The sequence below is a fragment of the Sardina pilchardus genome, chromosome 18 (genome assembly GCF_963854185.1).
Source record: "Sardina pilchardus chromosome 18, fSarPil1.1, whole genome shotgun sequence".
Taxonomy (NCBI): domain Eukaryota; kingdom Metazoa; phylum Chordata; class Actinopteri; order Clupeiformes; family Clupeidae; genus Sardina; species Sardina pilchardus.
In genome coordinates, this window is record NC_085011.1 from 243,561 (window position 1) to 270,966 (window position 27,406).

The following is a 27,406-nucleotide window of genomic DNA, read 5'->3' on the forward strand; positions in this document are numbered from 1 at the left end:
GAATCGCTGCTACAGGTCAGTGTTGGGGGGGGGGGGGCATGGCTGTCTTTGGTGGGTGTGAGTGTGTGTGAGAGGTGAGTTTGTGTGAGTGTCTGTGAGTGAGTTTGTGTGAGTGTACGTGTGTGTGTGTGTGGGGCAAGGAGCGGACGGGGTTGGCATTACGAGGTTGGCATTATTTGGCTTCAATGGGCTGTACGTGTCAGAACGTCACGATCACTTGAGATGCCATCTTCACAGCATGCAAGGGTATATCTGTCCTGGGTGTGTGTGTGTGTGATCAGTGGGCCAAGTGTGTGTGAATGAGTGTGTGTGTGTGTGTGTGTGTGAGAGAAAGAGACAAGTGTGTGCTCAGTAACTCCTGTATCTCACATTCACACACAGACACGCACGCACGCACACACACACACAAACACAAACTCACCTCCCACACACTCACACACCAAAGCCAGCCTCTGAATCTGAAATACAGGAGTTACTGAACACACACTTGACTCTCTTTCTCTCTCACACACACCCAGGACAGATATACCCTTGCATGCTGTAAAGATGGCACTACACACAGGCCATGACCCATGCTAGGCTAGCTATACACATGGAGGTATAGAGAGAGATGACCCATGCTAGGCTAGCTATACACATGGAGGTATAGAGAGAGATGACCCATGCTAGGCTAGCTATACACATGGAGGTATTGGAGGGAGATGACCCATGCTAGGCTAGCTATACACGTGGAGATACTGGAGGGAGATGACCCATGCTAGGCTAGCTATACACGTGGAGATACTGGAGGGAGATGACCCATGCTAGGCTAGCTATACACGTGGAGGTATTGGAGGGAGATGACCCATGCTAGGCTAGCTATACACGTGGAGGTATTGGAGGGAGATGACCCATGCTAGGCTAGCTATACACGTGGAGATACTGGAGGGAGATGACCCATGCTAGGCTAGCTATACACATGGAGGTATTGGAGGGAGATGACCCATGCTAGGCTAGCTATACACATGGAGATACTGGAGAGAGATGACCCATGTTAGGCTAGCTATACACATGGAGATACTGGAGAGAGATGACCCATGTTAGGCTAGCTATACACATGGAGGTACTGGAGGGAGATGACCCATGCTAGGCTAGCTATACACATGGAGGTATTGGAGGGAGATGACCCATGCTAGGCTAGCTATACACATGGAGGTATTGGAGGGAGATGACCCATGCTAGGCTAGCTATACACATGGAGGTATTGGAGGGAGATGACCCATGCTAGGCTAGCTATACACATGGAGGTATTGGAGAGAGATGACCCATGCTAGGCTAGCTATACACATGGAGGTATTGGAGGGAGATGACCCATGCTAGGCTAGCTATACACATGGAGGTATTGGAGGGAGATGACCCATGCTAGGCTAGCTATACACATGGAGGTATTGGAGGGAGATGACCCATGCTAGGCTAGCTATACACATGGAGGTATTGGAGAGAGATGACCCATGCTAGGCTAGCTATACACATGGAGGTATTGGAGGGAGATGACCCATGCTAGGCTAGCTATACACATGGAGGTATTGGAGGGAGATGACCCATGCTAGGCTAGCTATACACATGGAGGTATTGGAGGGAGATGACCCATGCTAGGCTAGCTATACACATGGAGGTATTGGAGAGAGATGACCCATGCTAGGCTAGCTATACACATGGAGGTATTAGAGGGAGATGACCCATGCTAGGCTAGCTATACACATGGAGGTATTGGAGAGAGATGACCCATGCTAGGCTAGCTATACACATGGAGGTATTAGAGGGAGATGACCCATGCTAGGCTAGCTATACACATTTTCGTGCACGTAGCTGGTTCTAGACGCCATGTTCAAAGACGGTAGCGGCCAAGCATGATAACTAGCTGAAGCTAACTCTCCAAATATGTGTGTGTATGTGTGTGTGTGTATCAACCATGATAACCAGCTGAAGCTAACTCTCCAAATATGTGTGTGTGTGTGTGTGTGTGTGTGTGTGTGTGTACCTGTGTGTATGTGTTAAGGGTAGATGTATGTGTGTGTGTGTGTGTGTGTACCTGTGTGTATGTGTTAAGGGTAGATGTGTGTGTGTGTGTGTGTACCTGTGTGTATGTGTTAAGGGTAGCTGTGTCGAGGCGGGCTGAGCAATAGGTGGAACACTCTCAGGAGGACTCAGGTGGATTTGGTTGAAGATTGTTTTTTTTTATTTTATTTCTCCCAAAAGAAGGCCCGTAGGCTATAAAATAATCAATAATAATAACAAAATCAAAGATGAAAAAGGAAAAAAAAAGAAAAGAAAAACTTTTTCAATAAAGAAAATAAATTGTCCTAATAGTAAAAAATATGAATTATGAATATGCCTAGACAATTATCAGAAATGACTTCTCACTAGTCAATGCCTTCAGTATGAGAGCTACGAGGCACACGTCTCCCCCTCAACTGCTCCCCTGAACCACTAAAACAGGTTGGCTTAAGTTAGGCCCAAGTGAGCCCCTAGAATTGGGTCATACCATTTCTCAAAATAATACAGGGGGTTCTCAGGTGAGATAACAATAAATTAGCTAAAACAGCTATGTAAACACTTTCTAAATATCAGAAAACATGCACAACAATATTTAAACACTGCCACTCTAAGAAGGCATAGCCGACATACACTTTACAGCCTATAATATTAAATATACAAAACGCGGGTTCATTTCCGGTGAACCCGGAAGTCGCATCATTGATAACCGGTATTCGGGCCAGGCAATCCCTTTTACAACAAACAATCTGACGACGAGACGCTGAACGCTGGTAAGGCGAACGTTACCCACAATTTAAGCTGAATGGTTACTATGGTTACTAACTTAAAATAAACACAACATTGATGTGACAAAACCTGTTTGATGAGTGCCTATTTTAAGCGAAAGGAAAATGAACATAAGTGAATGATAACGTGATGTTAATGTATTGATGGTGAAAGTGATTCTAAACGGTAAAGAGTTGTAATGATTAATAGTAAGCCAGGCCAACCGTTGTGTAGAATGTTTTAGACTAGTCAAGAAAACAGCAACGGGAATTACAGAAATTGTGTGATGAATGACATGGTAATTACATAGTAGTAAACTGTGTGACAATCACACAACAAACATAAACAGACGTTAGCACTCCGTCTTTAGCGTGTAAGCAGATGTTAGCGCTCAGTCTTTAACGTGTAAGCAGCATTGCTGCGGTGGCGGTAGCTATGCGCCCCGTCACAGAATGAACCATGATAACTAGCTGAAGCTAACTCTCCAAATATGTGTGTGTGTGTGTGTGTGTGTGTGTGTGTGTGTCTGTGTGTATCAACCATGATAACCAGCTAAAGCTAACTCTCCAAATGCCCCACACCGCCCTTCACTCATAATAAAAGAATCATATGACATAAGAATCATGTGACTTATAATAAACTCACTTTTCCAGGAAGTCCTTGTCCACCACGGCGGAGATGTCCAGCAGGGGATTCCCCATTCCGAAGAGGGCATTCTGGCTGGAGAACAGAGCAGAGGAAGAACTACATTACCCAGCATACCATGGCATTCTGGCTGGAGAACAGAGCAGAGGAAGAACTACATTACCCAGCATACCATGGCATTCTGGCTGGAGAACAGAGCAGAGGAAGAACTACATTACTCAGCATACCATGGTATTCTGACTGGAAAGCAGATCAGAGGAAGAACTACATTACCCAGCATACCATCTCAGCAAGGGACTACATTACCAAGCACATCCTCTCAGTGAGGAACTACATTACCCAGCATACCATCTCAGTGTGGAGGAACTAAATTTTCCAACATGCCATCCTAGTGTGGAATACCTACATTACCAAACATACAGTCAGTATGGCATCATTTATCACACTACCGTACCTTATGAATGGACTACATTACCCAGCATACCATCACCACCGTACTTTATGAATGGACTACATTACCCAGCATACATTACCCAGCATACCATCACTACCATACATTATGAATGGACTACATTACCCAGCATACTTTCAATACCGTACATTATGAATGGACTACATTACCCAGCATACCATCACCACCCTACATTATGAATGGACTACATTACCCAGCATACCATCACTACCGTACATTATGAATGGACTACATTACCCAGCATACCATCACCACCCTACATTATGAATGGACTACATTACCCAGCATACCATCACTACCGTACATTATGAATGGACTACATTACCCAGCATACCATCACTACCGTACATTATGAATGGACTACATTACCCAGCATACCATCACCACCATACATGAGGCGCATTCGAGTTCGGATACGGCTGACTTCGGCTGGCTGCATACGTCAACGTGAGCTTGAGTCTCACCGGGAGGGGCGAAAGTTTTAGACGCAGATGGTCCCGAACACGATTTTGCAAATTTGACAGACGTGATTCGCCTGAGACCTCGCGGGAGATATCGCGGGATTTTGTGTGCATTATATCAGATCACAACACACACCCTACTGAAGGCTGCTCAACACACACACACACACCCTACTGAAGGCTGCACAACACACACACACCCTACTGAAGGCTGCACAACACACAGACACACACACCCTACTGAAGGCTAGTTTCATGACAACAAAGAGATGACAACAAAGAGATAGAAATATGAAATTGACATTTGAGCTGACACAATATGTGTATATATACTACTTTATTGATCTGCATTTATCCCAATTCATGAATTAGTGAACACACACAGCACGAAGTGAACACACAGTGAGGTGAATCACACACTAACCCAGAACCGGCAACCCTCCGGTTACAAGCCCGAAGCCCTAACCAGTAGGCCACGGCTCCCCTTAATTCTCGGTTGATCCAAAGAGGGTGCGAGAATGGCGTATAAAGTTGAACTGCAACGTCTGTCCAAAGAGGGAGAGCCCTGCGCATCTGGGTCTGTCCAAAGAGGGAGAGCCCTGCGCATCTGGGTCTGTCCAAAGAGGGAGAGCCCTGCGCATCTGGTCGGGAGCTGTTAGTGCGAGCAAGACTGGCAGCGTTAACGGAGGAGAGGGAACAGTGGAGGAGAGCGACGAGGAGGAATTCGCCAATGGACTTGTAGTTGAAGATGGCGGTGATGATAGCGATGAATAGGGTCATTCTTAATCACATGGTTGCAGTTGTTTTACAGGGTAGCCAATTCTAACATGATCTGATTTGTGAAACACATTCAAATTATAAACAAAGTAGGCTAATATAATGTGGTAACCTTCTACTGTTATGCTTTCCGTCTGCTTATGCTATTGGGTAGTTATTTCTAGGCCTACACTCAATATATCAACACTAAATGAAAGGCCCGTCTCATATTGACGTCTGTCTCAAATACAAGCCGGTGCATTTTGGCGATTTGGAGAAATAAAAGCCTGGGCTATCATTTGGAGTTTTACGGTATCTACTTGGCTCGTTGCTTGTGGTCTGTGTGTGTGTTTTGTAGTGCAGTAGCACAGGGACAACACGTACGTGTGTTGTAGTGGGACAACACGTGTGTGTGTGTTGTAGTGGGACAACGCGTGTGTGTGTGTGTGTTGTAGTGCAGTAGCACAGGGACAACACGTGTGTGTGTGTTGTAGTGGGACAACACGTGTGTGTGTGTGTGTTGTAGTGCAGTAGCACAGGGACAACACGTGTGTGTGTGTTGTAGTGGGACAACACGTGTGTGTGTGTTGTAGTGCAGTAGCACAGGGACAACATGTGTGTGTGTGTGTGTGTTGTAGTGCAGTAGCACAGGGACAACATGTGTGTGTGTGTGTGTGTGTGTTGTAGTGCAGTAGCACAGGGACAACACGTGTTTGTGTGTTGTAGTGCAGTAGCACAGGGACAACACGTGTGTGTGTGTGTGTGTGTGTGTGTGTTGTAGTGCAGTAGCACAGGGACAACACATGTGTTTGTGTGTGTTGTAGTGCAGTAGCACAGGGACAACACGTGTGTGTGTGTGTGTTGTAGTGCAGTAGCACAGGGACAACACGTGTGTGTGTGTGTTGTAGTGCAGTAGCACAGGGACAACACGTGTGTGTGTGTGTGTTGTAGTGCAGTAGCACAGGGACAACACGTGTGTGTGTGTGTGTTGTAGTGCAGTAGCACAGGGACAACACGTGTGTGTGTGTGTGTTGTAGTGCAGTAGCACAGGGACAACACGTGTGTGTGTGTGTGTTGTAGTGCAGTAGCACAGGGACAACACGTGTGTGTGTGTGTGTTGTAGTGCAGTAGCACAGGGACAACACGTGTGTGTGTTCTAGTGGGACAACACGTGTGTGTGTGTGTTGTAGTGCAGTAGCACAGGGACAACACGTGTGTGTGTTCTAGTGGGACAACACGTGTGTGTGTGTGTTGTAGTGCAGTAGCACAGGGACAACACGTGTGTGTGTTCTAGTGGGACAACACGTGTGTGTGTGTGTTGTAGTGCAGTAGCACAGGGACAACACGTGTGTGTGTGTGTTGTAGTGCAGTAGCACAGGGACAACACATGTGTTTGTGTGTGTTGTAGTGCAGTAGCACAGGGACAACACGTGTGTGTGTGTGTTGTAGTGCAGTAGCACAGGGACAACACGTGTGTGTGTGTGTGTGTTGTAGTGGGACAACATGTGTGTGTGTTCATCACGGGGCAGGGTGGTTCCGCCACTCTTTATTCAGGCTACGCTATTTCATCAAAATAATGGACAAATAATTGACAAATTAAACTTTTGAGGAGAATGTGATACGGAGAAGTTACATGCTGCACACATTTTAAGACCCAGATATCAACATTCGAGACTGATTCAAGTATTTTTTTCAAGTATTATTTCCAAATTCATAAATTCAATGCTTTTAAGACTTTTTAACACCCCACGAGAACCCTGCATGTATTGGGAACCCTGTAACCTGTATTGGGAACCCTGTAACCTGTATTGGGAACCCTGTAACCTGTATTGGGAACCCTGTAACCTGTATTGGGAACCCTGTAACCTGTATTGGTCATTGGGTCTAGAAGGGTTTGAGATGGATCCAGACTGTAACCTAGGGTTACAGTCCTGTAAGTTGACTGCACTGCACTTTAAACCTGTAAGATCATTGCAGTGCACTTTAAAGCTGTAAGCTCCAGCTTGGTGATTGATTTGATTGATCAGAGAAGAAGCGCCTGCCACTGATCCTCTGTTATCCTAGCACGCACACACACATGCGCGCACACACACACACACACTCCACTGATCCTCTGCTATCCTAGCACGCACACACACACACACACACACACACGCGCGCACACACACACACTCCACTGATCCTCTGCTATCCTAGCTCTGCTGTCAAAGCACAACCAAAGTGCGCGCACGCACGCGCACACACACACACACAAACACACACACACTCCTAGGTCTCCTAGACACACAAGAGCTGTACACGGTCTTAATCAACACAGAGGGAAAACACACACACACACACACACACACACACACACACACACACACACAAATATGTGCCTCTGTCAGCAGAGTACAGAATAAGTAGTAGTAGTCTCTTTCTCACTCACTCATACGCACACACACACACACACACACACACACACACACCCTCGAGCAGTCTGACTACCAGCCTGTCAGAGATAACCCACAAGCATGCCACACCCCACTCCCAAATACACACACACACACACACACACCCCACTCCCAAACACACACACACACACACACACCCCACTCCCAAATACACACACACCGCACACCCCACTCCCAAACACACACACACACACACACACACACACACACACACACCACTCCCAAACACACACACACACACACAACCCACTCCCAAACACACACACACAGACAGACGCAAACCCCACTCCCAAATACACACACACACACACACACACGCACCCCACTCCGAAACACACACACCCACACCCCACTCCCAAATACACACACACACACACACATGCATGCATTTTGTCCTTGTTCAGGGTGGGAAATGAAAAAGAAAGATTTGCATGAGACAAGTCAAATTGGTGTTTTTAAAAAGAAGAGGTAATGCAGATTATAGAAAAATATATAAAAAAAATCTTCATATTCCCACAAGGTGTTAGGGTGCTCTGAATATGAGATCCTAATTTATTTTTCAAACTTGTGAGGTCTGCTGTTCAGTCTCTGATGGATTCTCTTTTCTCTTCATTGCTTTTTCGGAGAATGTTTCTACTTATCTCAATAAGAAAAAACCCCAAGAGCCTATATGTTGAGTAAAAATGTGTCTTCTGAAGGCCTAAACAGAGCCCAGACAAGAACTCCAATAACATTTTGATCAACTTTGAGGGACTGATATGACCATGCAGGATCATCCAGACTACTCGTGGGGATTTTACTGCATGCTATTCCTATTTATGCACCAGCCTGCAAGATTTGAGCCTCCTACAAATTCTAGTTCCTGAGCAATGAGCTTGTGAACTTTGACAAAAAAAAGAGGCACAACAAATTTGACACCCCCCTCCCCCCGTAAAACTGGCTGTTACTTGAAAAGTATTGATCTTAGCACAAAAACATTTTACAGAGTGTCTCCTTGGTAACATAGGTGCGCATGGTATTTTTTTCAGATTTTTTTGAGACGCAACTTCACGCAACTTGCGATATCCACGATGAGTATTTGAGTTAGTGATTTAGCGTCACATTGTGTTCTGATAACCATAATAGATAGCCGAGTAAAAGAAAACAACAAGTAGCCTACTTGCGCGCCTGCGTGCGTAATCTCTCCTGCTCAAATGAAATATGTGCGCGTGGATATACAGTAGCTCTGCATTAAGTTAATTTTGATAACGTGTTGACAAACTTCATATAGAAAATTGTAAATAGCCTGATGGCATGGCATGCGGCTAATGGGATATTGTGCATAGTTGGGAAGTTATGGTAGGCCAATTTGATGTGAATACACACGCACAAGGGTAATTTTCTTTCCTTGATGAGTAGTCTTAAGGTACGCACGGTGCGTACGGCCGTACGCCTGCAGGCGCCACTGCATGTGAACCGGTCCAGCTGCATAACTCTGCCAAGACACACAGGGCTGATGCAACCTCACCTTGGTGTTCACACACACACACACACACACACACACACACACACACACACACACACAGGAGTGTTCCAATACCACACTACTGAACACAGATGCATGACTGCACGCACACACACACACACACACACACACACACACACACACACACACTGAGGAGTGCCCTAATACCACACTACTGAGCACATGGCATGACTGTGCACGTTCAGAGCTGCTGTCGGATGCTGTGAGGCCACATGTCCACACACACACACACACACACACACACACACACACACACACACACACACACACACACACACACACACACACACACACACACACACACACACACACACACACACACACACAGCTGTGAGGCCACATGTCACTTACACTGAATGTCTGTAGTCTGCAGCTTCCATGCCTCATATAAACCAGCTTCATAAGTCTGTCTTATCCTAATAAACCAGCTTCATCATATAAACCAGCTTCATCATATAAACCAGCTTCATCATATAAACCAGCTTCATATGTCTGTCTTATCCTCATATAAACCAGCTTCATCATATAAACCAGCTTCATCATATAAACCAGATTCATAATACAGTATAAACCAGCTTCATCATATAAACCAGCTTCATCATATAAACCAGCTTCATAATATAAACCAGATTCATACGTCTGTCTTATCCTCATATAAACCAGCTTCATCATATAAACCAGCTTCATCATATAAACCAGATTCATAATACAGTATAAACCAGCTTCATCATATAAACCAGCTTCATCATATAAACCAGCTTCATCATATAAACCAGCTTCATCATATAAACCAGCTTCATCATATAAACCAGCTTCATCATATAAACCAGCTTCATAATATAAACCAGATTCATACGTCTGTCTTATGGAATAACATAATATAAACCAGATTCATACGTCTGTCTTATCATAATATAAACCAGCTTCAGATGTGTGTAATGTATGCTTATGGTAATATAGATAATATATAAACCTGCTTCTGCTTTGCAACTGAATAATGAAAATACAAACTACACGGGTGTAGCAGCTTGTCCTGTTCCATTTACACCAAATAGCTTCCATGTGCAAAACTAAATCCACAAGTGGGCTACGCTTAAAGCCCCCGGGGCAATTAAATAACCTCCAACAGTGGGCTACGCTTAAAGCCCCCGGGGCAATTAAATAACCTCCAACAGTGGGCTACGCTTAAAGCCCCCGGGGCAATTAAATAACCTCCAACAGTGGGCTACGCTTAAAGCCCCTGGGGCAATCAAAAACTCCTCCAACAGTGGGCTACGCTTAAAGCCCCTGGGCAATTAAATAACCTCCAACAGGTTGTCAAGCCCACTTACACAATACAAACTCCCACATTCAAACACATATTCCAAAAGCGCTTAAATTACAACGTTCATCTTTTTAGCAGGGCTATCATCGCGACTGTGTGGTGCCTGTGCTGGCGTGGCATTGCCACTGTAGAAATGTCTGCTAGAAGTTACAAGCATCAGTTATGATAATCTTGTGTTGTGTGGGGAAAAACGAGTAAGATTAATATATGTCTCTGCCGCACCCTAGTTGGCAGCGATCAGTGTGAGACATCCACAGCCCTAGTCCGACGGCTGTTTTAAACTCACAGCAGACACTGATGCAGACTCCTCTCTATATCAAACGATAACAACCCCTTTCCTTAATTCCGCAGAGAGAGTTAACGAGTGTCTGTCTCCGGTGAAGAGCGAGAGCGGACGCGCTTACCTTGTGGCGGGCATGCTGATGATCAGAGGTGATGCAGTCTCGGCCGTTCACCGTCGGCTACGGAGCTTTTAAATCCACACCGAATTCAGCAGCGCGCTGTGTCAACATACAAGCGAGGCTCGTGCGCCCATCTGAATTTTTTTCTGAATTGATTGGCTGGAAGTGCGCGAGGAGGGGCGATTCGCCGGCTGTGGTTGGTCAAGCGGAATTTTGGGTCCAAAAGCTCGTGAATTCAGAAAGAGTCGCGCGCCACCAGGGGCGAGACGGTGACACAGACAGACACGGCAGGGCCATCCCGAGAGCGCTCGAATCGGTTCCGCCAACACGCGTCCTAACAGAAATTTACCCAAACGCTGAAACCATCACAGTGTTACAAAAAATGTTCGCTACAATAGGTAAAATTGCAGTTATTGTAAAACAATAAAAAAGCGTTTCGAGTTACGCAGATTCAACAATGAGTAGGCTAGTGAGTGCCATTTAGGCTAAAGTAAAAAAAATGTAATGAATAAATAAGAAAATAAATAAGTAAATAAATAAATAATCAGTGTTTTTTTGCGGCCGAAATACGCGCTGAGCCGTCACACTTTTGGTGTGGTTTGCACAAGACACTCTTACCTCTAAATCCCATTTGGTCACCTCCCCTCTCGGTCTTATGACACGCCGTTGACATTGAAATACTAACCGGAGGACGCACGCGAATCAAACATTTGTTTCGCCGCCGCGTCCCTGACACTGAGAGAGCGCTTCGTACCTTAGACAGCAGAGCCCCCTAAAGCCGGGACAGTAGCTTAGTTTTAAGCAGGGTACATTTGCATTTGGACACACACACACACACACACACACACACACACACACACACACACACACACACACACACACACACACACACACACACAACAAAAGACACGTGGAGCGTCGCGCGCGGGAGCGCACAAGCCGGCTGTGGCTCGGTCATGGACTTCACGCGGCAATAAAGAGCAATAAAATGTACACAACTTGCTAACCATGAACACCTCAGAACAGTCACGACACTATACACTCCTATATAAGTATCTCTGACTACGCCCCTGTACCCGTACATCCGTACTGTTCTTCAGACATGCTTTACATAGCCACATGCTACCTAAACACATAACCCCATTCATCAGATATACCGGACTTATTGCACCAGGCTTGAGTCACCTTCAGTCACAGTGTCACCTTTAGTCGTAGTTACTCCGCAGCCTTGCCAACTACACTGCACTTATGACCATCTCAGGCCACGGGTGCAGGGCAAGCTCACTTCAAAGCAATCTGGCTGGAGAGTCACATCTCCACACGCCTCGGTGGGTCTTTGCGCAGTTAAAGATGCATTTTATAACATGTTCACCAGGACAGGGCTGCAATAACAACGTGAGCATACATGCACGCATGTTCTCCCTGTCTATCCCTGGTCTCATCGTCCCTTCATAATAACAGCGTAATTACTACTGCACACAGCCTGACTCCTCTATTCCGCGGGGCTGCAAAAAGGACATCACTCACCTAAGTTTCTTTCCCACGGACTTAGTCTCGTTCTCCTTCTCGTGCTCCTGCTCCTGCTCCTTCTTCTCTTCGAGTTTGGCTCTCTTTGCTTTGGGTTCTTCTGAAGTCATCGTTGAAGCACGCTTACTGACCACCTTGAGACAGATAAGGAATATCGGAGACGAGTTGTGAACACGGGCTGAGGAGGGAGAAAGCCAAACACGTTGGGTCAATAAGTAGGTGCCTTGAGAACTGCCTGAACGAAAAAGAATAAATGATCTCAAGAGCTGGTACATAAGACACCAGTCTCAGCTTCGATTGAGTCGTGTCAACTTCGGTGAAGCGAAATTTCTTAATGTCAGATTTACCATCTTTCAAACGTGACATTTTGCTCGTGTTATTTGAAGGCACATACGTGGCTAGTTTCACAGGCTTCCGCTTCGCACTTCTGCCATATTGCCACCTAGGAGTTTTTTGCCAACAGACGCACGGACGGAGTCCTGCAAAGGTAACTCATTTCACAAATTGAATTTTAATGTATGTTTTAATTAAACTGTAGTGTTTTAAAGTCTAATCTTTGTGCAAATAGCAGTGTTTGCACGGTTTTGTACTGTGGGAGCGAATGGCGATAAATCCATCTGCCGGTAGCTCTTGCTACAAACACAACTTTCAGAATGGGAAAACTCCCACAGTCTCACATCTTAATCAAAACATTACAACATTGGCTAATATTTTGACCGTATCGTGCCATCGCAGTTACTTTGATTTAACAACCAATGTGTACGATTTAGTTGGAATAATTCGAGTTGTAACATATGTCAACACTGTCACTCTGAAGTTTGTTTTCTTCTTGAAAATAAGTTGCTCCATCAATTAGTTCTCTGCTATACTGCTTCATCAACACATAACTGATATTGGCTTCTATCCTAACCTATTTGTAACGTTTCTCTGAACCTTTGTTTACTTTTCCTAGTTCAATATGAACCCAACCGAAGTAGACGTAGTGACTACGTTGCATTTGTGTATTGTTTAATGGTGTCAGTTGGAAAGCGCGGTGAAGTTAGCCGGACGTTTGATATTCGCTCGATATTCAATTTTAACTTTCCCCGTTTTCGGGTTTCCCCACAGATTTCAGTTTAGAAACAAGATCAACGAGACATACAGTTCACACTCTTGTCATGTCTCAAAAGAAAAGCATACATTTGTTGTCAGTTTCTATCTCGATGCAAAAAACAACCCTAATAACCTGTAAAAGCCTACTCGTTCTGATGCCTGGGTTAGGGACCGTCATCAAATGACGCATTTAGAGCGTGCCGTGCTTCGGCTATTAGGTTAACTCCTCAGTGAGGGGGTAGCCTTTTCTGGACTGGAATATAGAAAATATTCACTGAAAGTCAATAAAGTAGCGTTTTTTGATTCTGGTTTTTGTAGTATCTTGCAATATACAGTTGTTATCTACTACAGGTGAGATTTTGCTCATAGGTCACATAATGTAGGTTCAGGACTCAATTATTCTAGAAACATATTCATTAAAAATCAACAAAAAGGCATTTTTCAATTCTGATTGCTGTAGCAAGTTGCAATACATGCTGGCTACTTACTACAGGTGAGATTTTACTCATAGGTCACTTTATGTCGGTTCAGGACTCATTAATTCTAGTAAAATATTCATTAAAAATCAACAAAAATGTTGTTTTCAATTCTGATTGCTGTAGTAAGTTGCAGGGCGTGCTGGCTACTTACTACAGGTGAGATTTTGCTCATAGGTCACTTTATGTAGGTTCAGGACTCAATTATTCTAGGAAAATATTCATTAAAAATCATCAAAAAGGTTTTTTACAATTCTGATTGCTGTAGTAAGTTGCAATGCATGCTGGCTACTTACTACAGGTGAGATTTTGCTCATAGGTCACTTTATGTAGGTTCAGGACTCAATTATTCTAGGAAAATATTCATTAAAAACCAACAAAAAGGTTTTTTTCAATTTCAATTGCTGTAGTAAGTTGCAATGCATGCTGGCTACCTACTACAGGTGAGGTTTTGCTCATAGGTCACTTTATGTAGGTTCAGGACTCAATTATTCTAGGAAAATATTAATTAAAAATCAACAAAAAGTTTTTTTTCAATTCTGATTGCTGTAGTAAGTTGCAATGCGTGCTGGCTACTTACTACAGGTGAGATTTTGCTCATAGGTCACTTTATGTAGGTGCAGGACTCATTTATTCTAGGAAAATATTCATTAAAAATCAACAAAAAGTTGTTTTTCAATTCCAATTGCTGTAGTAAGTTGCAATGCATGCTGGCTACTTACTACAGGTGAGGTTTTGCTCATAGGTCAATTTATGTAGGTTCAGGACTCATTTATTCTAGGAAAATATTCATTAAAAATCAACAAAAAGTTTTTTTTCAATTTCAATTGCTGTAGTAAGTTGCAATGCATGCTGGCTACTTACTACAGGTGAGGTTTTGCTCATAGGTCAATTTATGTAGGTTCAGGACTCATTTATTCTAGGAAAATATTCATTAAAAATCAACAAAAAGGTTTTTTTCAATTTCAATTGCTGTAGTAAGTTGCAATGCATGCTGGCTACTTACTACAGGTGAGGTTTTGCTCATAGGTCACTTTATGTAGGTTCAGGACTCAATTATTCTAGGAAAATATTCTTAAAAAATCAACAAAAAGTTTTTTTTCAATTTCAATTGCTGTAGTAAGTTGCAATGCGTGCTGGCTACTTACTACAGGTGAGATTTTGCTCATAGGTCACTTTATGTAGGTGCAGGACTCATTTATTCTAGGAAAATATTCATTAAAAATCAACAAAAAGTTGTTTTTCAATTCCAATTGCTGTAGTAAGTTGCAATGCATGCTGGCTACTTACTACAGGTGAGGTTTTGCTCATAGGTCAATTTATGTAGGTTCAGGACTCATTTATTCTAGGAAAATATTCATTAAAAACCAACAAAAAGGTTTTTTTCAATTTCAATTGCTGTAGTAAGTTGCAATGCATGCTGGCTACTTACTACAGGTGAGGTTTTGCTCAAAGGTCACTTTATGTAGGTTCAGGACTCAATTATTCTAGGAAAATATTCATTAAAAATCAACAAAAAGGTTTTTTACAATTCTGATTGCTGTAGTAAGTTGCAATGCATGCTGGCTACTTACTACAGGTGATGTTTTGCTCATAGGTCACTTTATGTAGGTTCAGGACTCATTTATTCTAGGAAAATATTCTTAAAAAATCAACAAAAAGTTGTTTTTCAATTCAGATTGCTGTAGTAAGTTGCAATGCATGCTGGCTACTTACTACAGGTGAGATTTTGCTCATAGGTCACTTTATGTAGGTTCAGGACTCAATTATTCTAGGAAAATATTCATTAAAAACCAACAAAAAGGTTTTTTTCAATTTCAATTGCTGTAGTAAGTTGCAATGCATGCTGGCTACTTACTACAGGTGAGGTTTTGCTCATAGGTCAATTTATGTAGGTTCAGGACTCATTTATTCTAGGAAAATATTCATTAAAAATCAACAAAAAGGTTTTTTTCAATTTCAATTGCTGTAGTAAGTTGCAATGCATGCTGGCTACTTACTACAGGTGAGGTTTTGCTCATAGGTCACTTTATGTAGGTTCAGGACTCAATTATTCTAGGAAAATATTCTTAAAAAATCAACAAAAAGTTTTTTTTCAATTTCAATTGCTGTAGTAAGTTGCAATGCGTGCTGGCTACTTACTACAGGTGAGATTTTGCTCATAGGTCACTTTATGTAGGTGCAGGACTCATTTATTCTAGGAAAATATTCATTAAAAATCAACAAAAAGTTGTTTTTCAATTCCAATTGCTGTAGTAAGTTGCAATGCATGCTGGCTACTTACTACAGGTGAGGTTTTGCTCATAGGTCAATTTATGTAGGTTCAGGACTCATTTATTCTAGGAAAATATTCATTAAAAACCAACAAAAAGGTTTTTTTCAATTTCAATTGCTGTAGTAAGTTGCAATGCATGCTGGCTACTTACTACAGGTGAGGTTTTGCTCAAAGGTCACTTTATGTAGGTTCAGGACTCAATTATTCTAGGAAAATATTCATTAAAAATCAACAAAAAGGTTTTTTACAATTCTGATTGCTGTAGTAAGTTGCAATGCATGCTGGCTACTTACTACAGGTGATGTTTTGCTCATAGGTCACTTTATGTAGGTTCAGGACTCATTTATTCTAGGAAAATATTCTTAAAAAATCAACAAAAAGTTGTTTTTCAATTCAGATTGCTGTAGTAAGTTGCAATGCATGCTGGCTACTTACTACAGGTGATGTTTTGCTCATAGGTCACTTGATGTAGGTTCAGGACTCATTTATTCTAGGAAAATATTAATTAAAAATCAACAAAAAGGTTTTTTTCAATTCTGATTGCTGTAGTAAGTTGCAATGCATGCTGGCTACTTACTACAGGTGAGGTTTTGCTCATAGGTCACTTTATGTAGGTTCAGGACTCATTTATTCTAGGAAAATATTCATTAAAAATCAACAAAAAGTTGTTTTTCAATTCCAATTGCTGTAGTAAGTTGCAATGCATGCTGGCTACTTACTACAGGTGAGGTTTTGCTCATAGGTCAATTTATATAGGTTCAGGACTCATTTATTCTAGGAAAATATTCATTAAAAATCAACAAAAATGTTTTTTTCAATTCTGATTGCTGTAGTAAGTTGCAATGCATGCTGGCTACTTACTACAGGTGAGGTTTTGCTCATAGGTCACTTTATGTAGGTTCAGGACTCATTTATTCTAGGAAAATATTCATTAAAAAATCAACAAAAAGTTTTTTTTCAATTCCGATTGCTGTAGTAAGTTGCAATGCATGCTGGCTACTTACTACAGGTGATGTTTTGCTCATAGGTCACTTTATGTAGGTTCAGGACTCATTTATTCTAGGAAAATATTCTTAAAAAATCAACAAAAAGTTTTTTTTCAATTTCAATTGCTGTAGTAAGTTGCAATGCTTGCTGGCTACTTACTACAGGTGAGGTTTTGCAATAGGTCACTTTATGTAGGTTCAGGACTCATTTATTCTAGGAAAATATTCATTAAAAATCAACAAAAAGGTTTTTTTCAATTCAGATTGCTGTAGTAAGTTGCAGGGCGCGCTGGCTACTTACTACAGGTGAGATTTTGCTCATAGGTCACTTTATGTAGGTTCAGGACTCAATTATTCTAGGAAAATATTCATTAAAAATCAACAAAAAGGCTTTTTACAATTCTGATTGCTGTAGTAAGTTGCAATGCATGCTGGCTACTTACTACAGGTGAGATTTTGCTCATAGGTCACTTTATGTAGGTTCAGGACTCAATTATTCTAGGAAAATATTCATTAAAAATCAACAAAAAGGCTTTTTACAATTCTGATTGCTGTAGTAAGTTGCAATGCATGCTGGCTACTTACTACAGGTGAGATTTTGCTCATAGGTCACTTTATGTAGGTTCAGGACTCATTTATTCTAGGAAAATATTCATTAAAAATCAACAAAAAGTTGTTTTTCAATTCCGATTGCTGTAGTAAGTTGCCCCGAAATCGAGCCCTCGAAACCCAGCGGGGGTCCCAAAAGTTGCACACATAAACTTCAGAGGTAGATTGGTGGGGCCAAAAACACCCACTTCTGTTGGTCCAATCACCATGAAATTCACATATGTTGTACACAGGGATGCCCCAAACACACTGGACTCGGTTTGGATTCGGTGGGTTGCTAACAAGGGGAGATAAACGGTCCCGTATATACAAGGTTTTCCTCTTCCCACGCAAAAACGGTAGGTGCTAGAGGGTCACAACCAAGTATTTATTAACCGTCTTGAGTCTCCCTACAAACGCTCCAAAGCTGGTGTCTCTGAGACACCCAGGAAAGAAACTGCAAAGGAAAAACCTACCAAAAATTTTAAACCGAATCTTCGGAGGGGGATTGGCGGGGGTTAACAAGGAGCTAGGAAGCTGAACATCGGCACAGACCTTCTTCACATGCTCCCCTTGATATATGCAAAGTTTCATATCTCTAGCTTCATCTGAGCCCCAATAGCATCCCAAATTGCTACATGTCCCTGAAATGTATCCGAAATGTCCCAGACCTGTACCCTAAATGTCCCTGGGGAAAATTGTTTCCCTTGTCCCCCAATAGCCCTTCCTACTTTCGAGTCCCCTGGGGCCCCCTCTGGCTTAAACGTCCCAAAAATGTGTCCACGCGTCCGCCGTCTCACCGGGGTGTCCCCAATGTGTCCATTTTCCAAAAATGTCCAACTTGTCCACGTCCCCCGCGCTTTTTGCGGAAAGCGCTGTCTTCGCTCGGTCCGATCTTCTCGGTCTCCGACTATGTCGAACGGGGGGACGAGGCGGACGAGTGAGTCCCGGTCTCGCGGCCGTAGCACCTTCCCGGACCGAGTCGGCCTGGGGAAGGTTTTCCCGGACCGCCGCTCGGACCGCTGGTCAGCGGGCCGGAGACGGTCGGATGGCGCGAGTCTCGGCCCATTTGAGCCAAGGGGCTTGGAGATATCTTGGTTTGAAAAGGGACATTTGGGTATACACTCCCATTCATTTTCCCCTCACAAAATCCTATTCAAATGTATGCCTCCTGTCCCGCTTCCCGCGCCCAAACGGTGCGTCCTAGAAGGTCGAGGAGGACGTCCACGCGTCCGCCAGAGGACAGGGAACGCTATATCCCGAGATGGGCTCTCAGGGACTTACAGAAAAAAAGTAGCACCGGTTGGACCAACTTTCGAAGAGGCTGTTGTGGCCTAAGACCCCAACCCCATACCGAAGGGCCAGATCTAGGGGACCAATTAAGTCCAAACTGGGTTTTACAAGAAATTGGACCCCATGTACTTAAACTAGGTCCAAAACAGAGCCAGTGTGCAAAGTTTGGCCCCTCTAGACCCTTGGGGGGAGGAGCTATAAGCCTTCAAACATATGTATCAGCCTTCCAATATGTATTCCAAATGTCCCTTTTGTGCCCGATTTGTCCCTTGACCCTTGACCCTTTTCCCTCCAAAAGCCCCTTTTTGGACACAGCGCGCTTTGTGTTGTACCTAGAGAGATGAAACTTTGGAAGCTGCATGGGGGTCACTGGGAGAAGGTGTGCACCGAAATTCAGCCCCCTAGCTGCATGTTAACCCCCCATGGTCCAGCTACACCTTAACAAAGGCCTCTTTACACTCCAAAAACACCTTTTCGGACACATCGCGGAGTCTAGACCATCGTGGGGATGATCCGCCAAAAAATCAGACCACCCCCTATGCTAACAGCAGTTGACCTTCGGAAAGACTGCCGGGAGACAATACATTGGCTTTCAGAGTCTTAATGGACTCTCAGGGTGTTCGGCTGTGCCCCCTGAGGATTTAGTAGGGCCGTGAGGTGTTTTGGGAGGTGCGGGAGGAGAAAATGAGTTCGGAGGAGTACGGGGACAAGGATGTTTCCCATGTGGCACTTAGTAACTCTTATGTCATTTGTGGACAACACTGCCCCCAACAGGTCAAAAAACAGGTGAGACTAGTCAAAAACAGGTTTCCCAAATGTAACTGAAGGTTCACTGAGGGTCCCCCGATGTTTCCCAAATAGGCAGGAAAAGTTTCCCAAAAAAAAAAACCATTCCATTGTGGAAACATTGCTGACAATCGGAATCCACGCCCATGTTAAATTCTGGACATTCGGGAAACCTTCCCTTACCTACATAAAGTGACCTATGAGCAAAATCTCACCTGTAGTAAGTAGCCAGCATGCCCTGCAACTTACTACAGCAATCGGAATTGAAAAACAACTTTTTGTTGATTTTTAATGAATATTTTCCTAGAATTAATGAGTCCTGAACCGACATAAACTGACCTATGAGCAAAATCTCACCTGTAGTAAGTAGCCAGCATGCATTGCAACTTACTACAGCAATCGGAATTGAAAAAAACCTTTTTGTTGATTTTTAATGAATATTTTCCTAGAATAAATGAGTCCTGAACCTACATAAAGTGACCTATGAGCAAAACCTGACCTGTAGTAAGTAGCCAGCATGCATTGCAACTTACTACAGCAATCGGAATTGAAAAAAACCTTTTTGTTGATTTTTAATGAATATTTTCCTAGAATAATTGAGTCCTGAACCTACATAAAGTGACTTATGAGCAAAACCTCACGTGTAGGAAGTAGCCAGCATGCATTGCAACTTACTACAGCAATCAGAATTGAAAAAACCCTTTTTGTTGATTTTTAATGAATATTTTCCTAGAATTAATGAGTCCTGAACCGACATAAACTGACCTATGAGCAAAATCTCACCTGTAGTAAGTAGCCAGCATGCATTGCAACTTACTACAGCAATCGGAATTGAAAAAAACCTTTTTGTTGATTTTTAATGAATATTTTCCTAGAATAATTGAGTCCTGAACCTACATAAAGTGACCTATGAGCAAAATCTCACCTGTAGTAAGTAGCCAGCACGCCCTGCAACTTACTAAAGCAATCAGAATTGAAAAAAACCTTTTTGTTGATTTTTAATGAATATTTTCCTAGAATAATTGAGTCCTGAACCTACATAAAGTGGCCTATGAGCAAAATCTCACCTGTAGTAAGTAGCCAGCATGCCCTGCAACTTACTACAGCAATCGGAATTGAAAAACAACTTTTTGTTGATTTTTAATGAATATTTTCCTAGAATTAATGAGTCCTGAACCGACATAAACTGACCTATGAGCAAAATCTCACCTGTAGTAAGTATCCAGCCCGCCCCGCAACTTACTACAGCAATCGGAATTGAAAAAAACCTTTTTGTTGATTTTTAATGAATATTTTCCTAGAATTAATGAGTCCTGAACTTACATAAAGTGACCTATGAGCAAAACCTCACCTGTAGGAAGTAGCCAGCATGTATTGCAACTTACTACAGCAATCAGAATTGAAAAATGCCTTTTTGTTGATTTTTAATGAATATCTTTCTAGAATAATTGAGTCCTGAACCTACATTATGTGACCTATGAGCAAAATCTCACCTGTAGTAGATAACAGCTGTATATTGCAAGATACTACAGAAACCTAGCCTGGCACGCCCTCCCAGTGACGCAACGCCTTCAGGCTTTTGCTGCTGGTCTGGTCAACTGCTCATTGAGTAGGATTTCTGAGTTCCCGAAATCTGCGGAACTGCCCCCTTTGGTCGAGAACCAATCAACTTTGAGCAGCTCCAACGGCTCTGGGTAGAGGTGTGTTCAAGGCAGCGGAAAGAGTGTTGTTATTGGTTTAAACTCGGCAATCCGCTTTCTGACATCTACCAGTAGCAAACCGAGGCACTTAAAGGAGGCGGGTCAACCAGCGCTGGCAAGAAACCGTGCTAGCACAGGCTGTTGGTCAGACTAAAGTCTCGCAGAGCCTTTGAAAGTCGATGATAATCAGGCTAACAGAAACCAGAATCAAAAAACGCTACTTTATTGACTTTCAGTGAATATTATCTATATTCCAGTCCAGAAAAGGCTACCCCCTCACTGAGGAGTTAGCCTAATAGCCGAAGCACGGCACGCTCTAAATGCGTCATTTGATGACGGTCCCTAACCCAGGCATCAGAACGAGTAGGCTTTTTACAGGTTATTCGGGTTGTTTTTTGCATTGAGATCGAAACTGACAACACATTTATGCTTTTCTTTTTAGACATGACGAGAGGGTTAACTGTATGTCTCGTTGATCTTGTTTCTAAACTGAAATCTGTGGGAAAACCCGAAAACCCGAAAACGGGGAAAGTTGAAATTGAATATCGAGCGAATATCAAACGTCCGGCTAACTTCACCGCGCTCAGTTGGAAGCATCGTATGTTTTTATTGATGCAGTGATCATTATGTGTCTATTCCCAACAGACTTCACAATGATCCATAGCTTATTTCTGATCAACTCCGCTGGTGACATATTCCTGGAGAAACACTGGAAGAGTGTCATCAGCCGCTCGGTCTGTGACTACTTTTTCGAGGCTCAGACGAAGGCCGGCGATGCCGAGAATGTGCCGCCCGTGATCCGCACCCCGCACCACTACCTGATCAACATCTACCGGGAGAAGATCTTTTTCGTGTCCGTTATCCAGACGGAAGTGCCCCCGCTGTTCGTCATCGAGTTTCTACATCGAGTGGCGGAGACATTTCAGGTGAGTGCATCGCCCAGGTTGCCCAAAGACACAGTATTAGTTAAGTGAGAATTACATACTTTAATACACGTTAAATGTTATAATAACACCTTAATACAGTATCAATTAAATATTAGAATAGCACCCACTTTAATAGGCTACAGCATCAGTTACATATTAGAATAGCATACACTTTAATACAGCATACAAGAATAACATACACTTTAAACTAGATATTAGACTTAAGTTTACCTGCTCCCTTAGGATTCCACAGAGTCTAGAATGGCATGTGCTGGTAATGACTTAATGGGTTGGGTGTGTGGTTATAAGAATGTAGACGGTAAAAGCTTGCTGTTTTGTTACATTGAACTGGTCATTGTGTTTGTCAATGCAGCACTATGTTGAAGAATGTTGAGAACTTGTCATTAAGGACAACGTGGTGATTGTGTGTGCAACTGAACTTGTGGTTGTCTCTGTCTGAACAGGATTATTTTGGAGAATGTTCGGAATCGGTCGTCAAGGACAACGTGGTGATCGTTTACGAGCTCCTGGAGGAGATGCTGGACAATGGCTTCCCCCTGGCAACCGAGTCCAACATTCTCAAAGAGCTCATCAAACCTCCAACCATCCTGCGCTCCATGGTCAACACCATCACAGGTGTGTGTGTGTGTGTGTGTGTGTGTGTGTGTTTTATGGTCAACACCATCACAGGTGTGTGTGTGTGTGTGTGTGTTTATGGTCAACACCATCACAGATGCGTGACCGCGATTGCAATGCAATGTGTGTGTGTGTGTGTGTGTGTGTGTGTGTGTGATGTGTGTGTATGGTGTGTGTGTGTGTGTGTATGTGAGTGAGTGTGTGACGGCGTTTTCAGTGCCAATGACAGCCGTGTGTGTGTGTGTGTGTGTGTGTGTGTGTGTGTGTGTGTGTGTGTGTGTGTGTGTGTGTGTGTGTGTGTTGTGTGTGTGTGTGTGTGTTTATGGTCAACACAATCACAGAAACCACCTACTGGTTATAGCACCATTAGAACTCTCAAATCTAGTTTTAGAATAATCAGCTTATTACAGTGCATGAAAATGCACTGTACTGTTCTTCCTAGGCTTCTTATTATTATAGTGCATGAAAATGCACTATACTGTTCTTCCAAGTCTTCTTCCGCAACTTCTTATTATAGTGCATGAAAATGCACTATACTGTTCTTCCAATTATTCTTATTAGAGTGCATGAAAAATGCACTCTATTGTTATTCCACTTATTCTTATTAAACTTCTTCTTCTAACGCTTTTTACGCGTTTAATGCAGCTTCAACGTTTTAACTTTGAAACTTCATTCAAACTCTGTCGCGTAGATCTCACTTAGGTGACTTCAGCTATATATTGTTCAACTTTGAAACTTTTATACTTTTTAAACTATTTCATTAAAACTATCAAAATTTCCCCATAGACTTAACATTGTGATTATGACATCACAATTCGATTAGAATCCTATGCCAGAACTCTCTCTCCCAGGCTTTTAGAATCCTATGCCAGAACTCTAAGGCTTCTAGAATCCTACTGTATGCCAAAACTCTCTCTCTCTCTCAGGCTGGCTCTAATAAGACTACAGACTCTGCTCAACTGTTCCCTGTGCCCACTATCAAATCGTTCAACCATTTAAACTAGGCTACTCAACTATTTAACTGTTCAGCCATTTTAACTGTCAGTTGTCATCAACTGTTTAAACTACTCAACTATTTAACTGTTTGGCTATTCAAACTGTCAGTTTTCATCAACTATGACTCCCTCCAACTGTTTCTACTGCCTGAAACTAAATTCACTATTAATTAATTCAACTATTTAAACTACTCAACTATTTAAACTACTCAACTATTTAACCGCTTGGCTATTCCAACTGTCAGTTTTCATCAACTATGACTCCCTCCAGCTGTTTCTACTGCCTGAAACTAAATTCACTATTAATTAATTCCACTGTTTAAACTACTCAACTATTTAACTGTTCAGCCATTTTAACTGTCAATTGTCATCAACTGTTTCAACTACTCAACTATTTAAACTACTCAACTATTTAACTGTTTGGCTATTCAAACTGTCAGTTTTCATCAACTATGACTCCTTCCAACTGTTTCTACTACCTGAAACTAAATTCACTATTTATTAATTCAACTATTTAAACTACTCAACTATTTAAACTACTCAACTATTTAACTGTTTGGCTATTCCAACCGTCAGCTTTCATCAACTATGACTCCCTCCAACTGTTTCTACTGCCAGAAACTAAATTCACTATTAATTAATTCCACTCTTTAAACTACTCTACTATTTAACTGTTCAGCCATTTTAACTGTCAATTGTCATCAACTGTTTCAACTACTCAACTATTTAAACTACTCAACTATTTAACTGTTTGGCTATTCCAACTGTCAGCATTCATCAACTATGACTCCCTCCAACTGTTTCTACTGCCTGAAACTGTTTCAAAAATAAAAGTCCTCACTAAAATAATTCACTATTAATTAATTCAACTATTTAAAATAGGACTCAACTATTTAAACTACTCAACTATTTAACTGTTTGGCAATTCCAACTGTCAGTTTTCATCAATTATGACTCCCACCAAATGTTTCCTCCACTCAAAACTGTTTCATAATTAAAGTCCTTACTACAATTATTCACAATTAAAGAATTAAACATTTAAACTGCTCAATTAATCAACTGTTCAGCCATTTTAACTGTCAGTTGTCTTCAACTATGACTCTCACCACCTATTTCCTCTGCCAACAACTGTTTCAAAATAAGTCATCAGTGTCCTAATTCCGTATTTAATAATGTAACTATTTAAACTATGCAACTATTTAACTCTTTAGCCATTCCGAATTACAGTTGTCATCAGCTATGTATCCCACCAACAGTTTCCTCTGCCCATAACTGTTTCAAAATAAAAGTCCTCACACAATAATTCTCTATTAAATAGCTTAACTATTTGAACTACTCAACTGTTTAACTTTTTGCTCATTCCAACTGTTAATTGTCATCAACTATGACTCCCTTCAACCTTTTCTCTACTTCACCTCTATCTTTGTCTCAATTTTCATGCACTCGTAATTCCCTGGAATTGCTTTCTCTAGTTATAGGTGATATTATTCTTCTAACGCTTTTTGTGTGTTTAATGCGGCTTCAACCGTTTAACGTAGAAACTTCATTCAAACTGCGCTGCGTAGGTCTCACTTAGGTGACTTCAGCTTTGTATTTTTCAACTTTGAAAACTTTATCGTTGAATTTATATTAATTTTTTAAAACATTTTTTCTCCCATAGACTTAACATTGGATTATGACATCATAATAGGGCAATTAGAATCTTATGCCAGGTGGCCAGCCCCACCTGCAGCAGCTCTCTCTCTCTCAGGCTGTAAGCATACAATCTCTCTGAAGACTACACATATCCTGTTAAACTGTTTCCTCTGTCCACAACTGTTTCAAAATAAAAGTCCTCACTGCAATAATACACTATTAAATCATTTAACCATTGAAACTACTCAACTATTTAACTGTTCAACCATTCCAACTGTCAGTTATCATCAACTATGCCTCCAGTCAACTACATGAAACCTCCATGTACCTAGCAACCAACATAGCAACCATTAAAATTAAGCGTTTATGACCGTTTCCATAGCAACCAACATGATTTTACTACAGTAACTTCTTTATTCCTGATAGTGGCCACCATAGATACCCTATCAACAAATGTTTCAAAATAAAAGTCCTCACTACCAAGTTAGCTAGTTAGCATGGTTAGCATTGTTAGCATAGTTAGCATTTTTAGCATAACTGCTAGAAATGGTTAGCTAAGTTAGCTAATCAACCTGGTTAGCATTGTTAGCATAGTTAGCATTGTTAGCATTTTTAGCATAACTGCTAGAAATCATTAGTTCAGTTAGAACTGTAATGTTTAAGCTTTAAACTGTCTACCTTCACACTATCAGCTTTCTTTAAACTATGCAACCACCATGTTTACCCTAGCTACACCTTAGTAACTATATCTACATTATCTACTGTATCTATACATTTTTGCATTTTCATGCACTCGTAATTTCCCTGGAATTACATTCTCTAGTTATTCTTCTTCTAACGCACGCAATTCAGCTTGAACCGTTTAACGTAGAAACTTCATTCAAACGTTGTTGCGTAGGTCTTGCTTATGCCATGTGTGCTTTGTATTTTTCAACTTTGTAACTTTTATACTTTTTAAACTATTAGTTAAAAACTATTACAATTTCCCCCATAGACTTAACATTGCTCATTATGACATCACGGCAGCAATTAGAATCTTACGCCAGGTGGCCGGCCACCTGGGCACCAACTGTCAGTTTCTCTGGCTTTAACCATAGGCTACAATCTCTCTGAAGACTACATATTCTGTTCCCCTGTATCCTCTGCGCACAACAGTATCAAAATAAGTTCTCCTAATTCCATCCAACTTTATATCCATTCATCTTCTTCAAACCATTCACTCATCCACCCATTCTAAACAGTCTGCCTATCAACATCAATAAGACGCTCTACATTCAACTTTTAAACAATCTACTCTGTCTCAGGCTGGCTCTCTTAAGACTAGCCAGTTAAATTGATTACACCTGTATCTGTATCCACTACTCTCAGTAGAGAGCTGTGTCTCTCCATTCTACAAGAATATAAGGCACATTCCATCCAACATTCTATCCATTCATCTTCTTCAGACCATTCACTCATCCACCCATTAAACTGTCTATCAACATCTATTAAACAATCTGTCTATCAACATCCATTAAACTCTCTGTCTATCAACATTAATTAGACTATCTACATTCAACTTTTAAATTATTTACTCTGTCTCAGACTAGCCAATTAAATTGATTACACCTGTATCAACTACTCTCAGAGAGTTGTATCAGTGTCTCTCTTAA

General features: G+C 41.9%; 2 protein-coding genes across 4 annotated transcripts in view; one reads left to right on the forward strand and one right to left on the reverse strand.

Annotated features, from left to right (window-relative positions):
- adka (adenosine kinase a) overlaps nucleotides 1–12,535 on the reverse strand; it is a 96,232-nt gene extending 83,697 nt beyond the window's left edge. The window contains exons 1-2 of one of the 2 annotated variants that reach the window (XM_062519412.1): nucleotides 12,367–12,535; nucleotides 3,448–3,522 (exon numbers count right to left, since the gene is read on the reverse strand). In XM_062519412.1, coding sequence (XP_062375396.1) covers nucleotides 3,448–3,522; nucleotides 12,367–12,476 — 185 coding nt within the window. In that variant the 5' untranslated portion in view covers nucleotides 12,477–12,535. Of the gene's footprint in view, nucleotides 1–3,447; nucleotides 3,523–10,842; nucleotides 10,990–12,366 lie in introns of those variants that run through there. The other variant, XM_062519413.1, reaches the window with a different exon arrangement.
- Nucleotides 12,536–12,704: 169 nt separating this feature from the next.
- ap3m1 (adaptor related protein complex 3 subunit mu 1) overlaps nucleotides 12,705–27,406 on the forward strand; it is a 39,675-nt gene continuing 24,973 nt past the window's right edge. The window contains exons 1-3 of one of the 2 annotated variants that reach the window (XR_009936188.1): nucleotides 12,705–12,853; nucleotides 22,208–22,488; nucleotides 22,953–23,124. Coding sequence is in view for 1 of the 2 variants with exons in the window: in XM_062519234.1 (XP_062375218.1) it covers nucleotides 22,216–22,488; nucleotides 22,953–23,124 (445 nt within the window). In the remaining variant the exon portion in view is untranslated. The remainder of the gene's footprint in view (nucleotides 12,854–22,207; nucleotides 22,489–22,952; nucleotides 23,125–27,406) is intronic. The other variant, XM_062519234.1, reaches the window with a different exon arrangement.